At 38.1% G+C, this 5,344-nt stretch overlaps 1 protein-coding gene across 1 annotated transcript in view; it reads left to right on the plus strand.

The window, feature by feature from the left end:
- Nucleotides 1-5,344, plus strand: part of LOC106105657 (phospholipase D2) — a 51,169-nt gene that overhangs the window by 38,708 nt on the left and 7,117 nt on the right. The window contains exons 13-16 of the mRNA XM_013286081.1: nucleotides 2,437-2,945; nucleotides 3,419-3,551; nucleotides 3,626-3,734; nucleotides 4,717-4,887. Of these exons, the coding sequence (XP_013141535.1) occupies nucleotides 2,437-2,945; nucleotides 3,419-3,551; nucleotides 3,626-3,734; nucleotides 4,717-4,887 (922 nt within the window). The remainder of the gene's footprint in view (nucleotides 1-2,436; nucleotides 2,946-3,418; nucleotides 3,552-3,625; nucleotides 3,735-4,716; nucleotides 4,888-5,344) is intronic.

A 5,344-nucleotide genomic window follows, 5' to 3' on the forward strand; every position in this document is an offset into this window, starting at 1 on the left:
CGTTGCTGTGAAAAATATGGCAGGCCCTCGCGAACACACCCGTTATTTAGTTAGTCGCTCACAGCTCGCCGCATAATTAGGACACGTTCCCTAAAAAACTAATTTTCTATGTGTTTTACGGCCGAAAACTGAAACGATATTGAAATAAGTAAATAGGCCGAAAACTATGAGGCCACTCTTAGATTTCAAATTCCATTAAAAAATTGATGCCTTTCATCTAAAAGTAAGCAGTGCTTACGAAGCGAAATAAAGGTTTTGGCCGTATAAAGGTTGCTACACACACACACACACGCGCACGCACACACACCCTCACACACACTATTTTTTCTGAACATTCCGATCGTTCAGAAAAGTGCCTTTAGATAAGTACAATAATGCCAGAAAATTTAGCCAGCACGCGTTAGATGTTCTAAACGATCCGACTGTTCAAATAAAAGCGTGTGTAGCAAGCTTTATTCATTCTAAACCTAGATCATAATCATATGCAATTTTTGAATTTGGAATCATTCTTTCATTCGTTCCATTATCATTCGTTCAGCGCGTGACTTCACGTTTCCGAACCATTCATTCGCGCCGCCGAACCCGGCGACGCCAGTCGGCGTGCTGGTGGATGGCGCGGCGTACCTGTGCGCGGTCGCGGATGCTATGGAACTCGCGACTCAAGAAATCTTCATCGCAGACTGGTGGCGCAGCCCAGAAATATATATGAAACGGCCCTCACTTAATGGCAATTATTGGAGACTAGATTGTATACTAAAGAGGAAAGCGGTAAGGAATACTTTTAACTATCTTGTATTGTATACTAGCTGTTCCCGTGCGGGTTATTTCGCATGAAATAATGAAAATTTAGTTTTATTTACATTTGTCAAATTATCAATATGTCATGATAACAAACCATGACAATCTTATTTCCTTGATGTTGGCAGCTCGTAGCTCATGGTCCCTTTCCCACATTATGGGTTTTATCCAATTTGTTTACCCCTTATGTTTAATAGCGAGAAAATATAAAGCCTAAAGCGTGAAGTGAGTGTAGGGATTTTTATTAAAAATATAATTAATTCGAAATATGCTGTGATTGCTGACATCTTACGCCTCAAAGAAATGTGTGTTCATGCTTTATTATAATAGTATAGATTTCTGTCTCTTTCTCGGCATTAAACTCATGTCTTGATGAAATTGAAATCTGTCTTGCTTTGTAATACATGAAGAACGCGTCTTAAATGTGAAAGTGACCGATGCGGGAAATCTTATTAAGTGGTTTTTAATAATAGATTTTACATATATACTTTTATTACTTATGTTGTAATTTTTTTTTATTTTTCAGGCGCAAGGAGTAAAAGTGTATGTGATGCTGTATAAAGACGAAGAAATGGCGCTCGGTATCAATAGTTACTATAGCAAAGAAGTACTTACTAGGAAAAGTGAAAATATTAAGGTGAAACGGCTATCATATAAGGTGCTAGACCATATTTTGGTACAATTTAACTAAATATACCTTAAATTGCAGGTTATCCGTCACCCAGATCATGCACGCGTGGGTGTATTGTTGTGGGCGCATCACGAGAAGATCGTGTGCGTGGATCAGAGCGTCGCCTTCCTAGGCGGCATCGATCTCTGCTACGGCCGCTGGAACGACCACAAGCACAGGTTGGCAGCAAAGATAGTACACCTGGAACAGTGTCTTCTTTCCGCGAATATCGATCTCACGCTTAAATTAATAACTAGATGTTGCTCGCGACTTCGTTTACGTGGAATTAAGAAATAGTAACAAAACATAGCCTATGTTACTCTGGGATAAGGTAGCTTTTTAATGGTGTAAGAATTTTTGAAATGGAGTATTTGAGTAATCAACACATACAAAATACAATTTCCTTTTATAACAGTATTGTAAATAACAGTATTTACTAACATATGTATGAATCTTCCAGACTGACAGATCTGGGCAACATAGCGCAGCCTGTCTCCTCAATACGCACCAAGAAGAAGACCTCAAGCTCTCCCGGAGGCGGTCTATGCCTGCCCACCTCAAACGGTTTGGAGGCCGCGATAGAACTGGCCAAGAGCTCGAAAAACATCGTCATGGGAATCACTGAGTAAGACTCGTTTTTGTATAGTACCCGGCAATTGAGTTGGCACGTCAGGGACTAGAGTAATCTTCAGTGCGACGTGCCAACTAAAGCACGGAGGCAATTTATTCGTTGGAAGTGGTCAAGGTTTTTTTCGTTTGTCATTTTATTTATTCTAAACAATACATAGAGGTATTATTTCCTATAATTACAGGATAAGTAGTTTTTTTTCTTGACGTTTAGTCGGTTTTTTAATGAATTTATTTCATTTGACTTTTTGATATATTCTTTGAATCCCCATTTTAGTGCATATTATTAAACTGTTTTTTGATTGATTTTAATTTTTATTGAAATAATCAACACTTTTCAGGCCTATGCAAGAAATTATAATAGAAACAAAGGATGACAAAAAAGCGGAAGGAGATTCAGAAACTAAGGAAGAGAAACTGCCCGTGTTAGAACCTGGAGATCAACTCTTAATAGCTTCTGCAAAAATAACTGATCCACAAACAGATTCACCTGATCAGAAAAAAAACGTATTAAATAAAATAACAGATAGAGGAAAAGATATATTCAGTGTTATTTATCCTCCATTCGAAGAAGAGAGAAATGAACAAAGATTCGATGATTCTGAACGAAAGAAAGCAGAGAAATATGCGCTATCTAATGATCAAGTTTTATTAACAGATGCGTTAGGAATAAAACATAAATCAGTAATTCAGCCGACCCCTTTAGCGCAGGTGGTTGAAGGCAGAGTCATCACTGAGAGTACTAAAGAGGCTTTAGAAGGAATCGAGGGTAATTCTAAATTATGGATAGGAAAGGATTATGTGAACTTTATAGTTAAAGACTTCAATAATTTAGATCTACCGTTTGTGGGTGAGTTTATTGTTTTGACTTTGTATGATTAAGGGGAAAAAAACAAATTAGTGGAATTTATTACAAAAGGAAAAAGGGAATGAATACATAACTAGATGGCGTTGTTATAAAATATATACATTTTTAACAATAATTCTCACTTCAACTCGATCTGAAAGAAACCGATTTTAAAAACTATATTTAAAAACATATTAATATAAGTTGTTTTGCTTTGACTCAAAAATCACAAAGGTCGTCATTATTGCCAACCTTGTCTATTTTTCGGCTCGAAGGACCAATTAATATTCTTTTGAAACTGTTGAATCGTATTGGTCAAATGTTCTCAGCAAACTACGTTTATGTCGCACAGACCACAACTTTTGAAGTGATGACCTTGACGAGACTAATGACCTTGAGCTGCCAAGATAATTGTATGCGAGGTCGTAAATTATGAAAGGTCTAATAATATTCAGACCTTAAAACTATATTTCCAGACCTTGTTGACCGCAACACTACACCGCGTATGCCGTGGCACGATGTAGGCGTGGTTGTACAACAAGCGGCCGCCCGCGACGTCGCTCGACACTTTATACAACGTTGGAATGCGGTCAAATTAGAGAAATACAGGTAATATGAACACAAGCATATATCACGGCATTTGGATGGATTTGATGGATTAATTTTTTTTTAATATTTTACAGACAAAACTTTAATTACCCATATTTGTTACCGAAGACATACAGCGAAATAAAACCGTTGCAAGGTTTGAAGGAATTGCTTAATATTGATATTAACAACGCGTCTTGTCAAGTAAGTTAATTCTCCTCACTCTTATAATTCTATCCACACGATCTGGTAAGGGGAGGTTCGCGCGAGTAAAATAAATAAGAAGTAAACCAAAACTAAACTACTTTTAATAAAATTTACAAATTAGGGAAATATAGATACAATTCAGCCTAGCGTTGTGACATCTTATCGAAGACTACTTCAATTATTTACAAAAGAATTATTAAAAAAAATATACATTCTTATTTTAAAAAAGGATTAAAAATAAAAACACAAAAAGGTTTATTGCATCGCCAGCAGTACCCCTCACACAAGTACACCTCTCCTTGTAATGATTTTCTCTATTTTATTAGTTCTCTCTACTCTAATAATCCGCTCCAATGTAATAGTTCATTCTTGTCTTATAATTATTTTTGACCTACTTCCCAAAAGAAGGAGGTACTCAATTCGTCGGTATGTTTTTTTTTTACTTTAATAGTCCACTGTGACAAGTAAGATAATTTGGCATAGATGTAGAGCATAGTGTGGAAGAACACATTGGCTATTTTTTTTTAAAACAAAAGGTGGCAAACGAGCAAGCGGCCACCTGAATCCGCCAAAATGGCGAAGCGACCGCAGCCCATAGACATTCGCAATTGCAAAAGCGTTGCATACCCTTATCCAACAGAGGAGGAGATGCACACAAAGAGGATATTTCCCCTTTTTATGTATCTCCTCCTCCGTCAAATCTACTTTCCCTTCCCATCCTCTCCTAATAAGAAAAGGACAGTAAAGAGAAAGGGACTTAAATTAGGCCTCCGGCACCACACTCATCAGACGAAACACGGAATTGCTTCCACTTCACGCCTGTCTTCTGTGTGGTCGTGGTATTACACCGGGCGTGCCGGCCCTGCAGTGCTAAGATGTTAAAGCGGGCACTACCACTGTAGTATTTTTTTAAGTCCACGCGGTTAGAGTCGCGTGCGAAAGCTATACTATGAGTGAGATGTGTTTGTGGTGATGTCAGGTGCTGCGCAGCGCGAGCAGCTGGTCGTGCGCCTTCCAGGAGCCCGGAACGGTGGAGCAGAGCGTGCACGAGGCCTACGTGGACACCATAACGCGCGCGCAGCACTACCTCTACATCGAGAACCAGTTCTTCATCACGCTCTGCAGGACCAACCTCAATGTTAGGAATCAGGTTAGACCGCATTCTGCTTCACTTAAATGTTCCTTTTGACGCTTTTTCCCTTTCTCTTGCTAGTTTTGTGATCTTATCTCTGCTTAAACAAGGAGTTTAATCTTAGAACATTTTTAAATAAATGGTTTTATAACGACCATTTTGTCTCTTATAACTTTTATTAAACGAGCTATGGTCCGCAAACTTCGGAATTTAAAAAAATGCAGTCATTTCCGAGTGTATCTGTCTTCTACCAGCTACCCTTTAAAGAAAGTCCTGTCAAAATCGGCCCATCCGTTTGGGAGACTACCATAAATAAACACGGCTTGCGAACAGACTGACAATTTTTTAACGCAGTTTTCGTTATCAGCACCGCAAATACATCATCTCTGCGAAATCTGGATTTTTTTTATGTTATTAACACAGACACTTAAATTTAATCATATGTATAGAAGATAGATAGATAGATGTATATTTA

This window comes from Papilio polytes, unplaced genomic scaffold (assembly GCF_000836215.1).
Source record: "Papilio polytes unplaced genomic scaffold, Ppol_1.0 DF822733.1, whole genome shotgun sequence".
NCBI lineage: Eukaryota > Metazoa > Arthropoda > Insecta > Lepidoptera > Papilionidae > Papilio > Papilio polytes.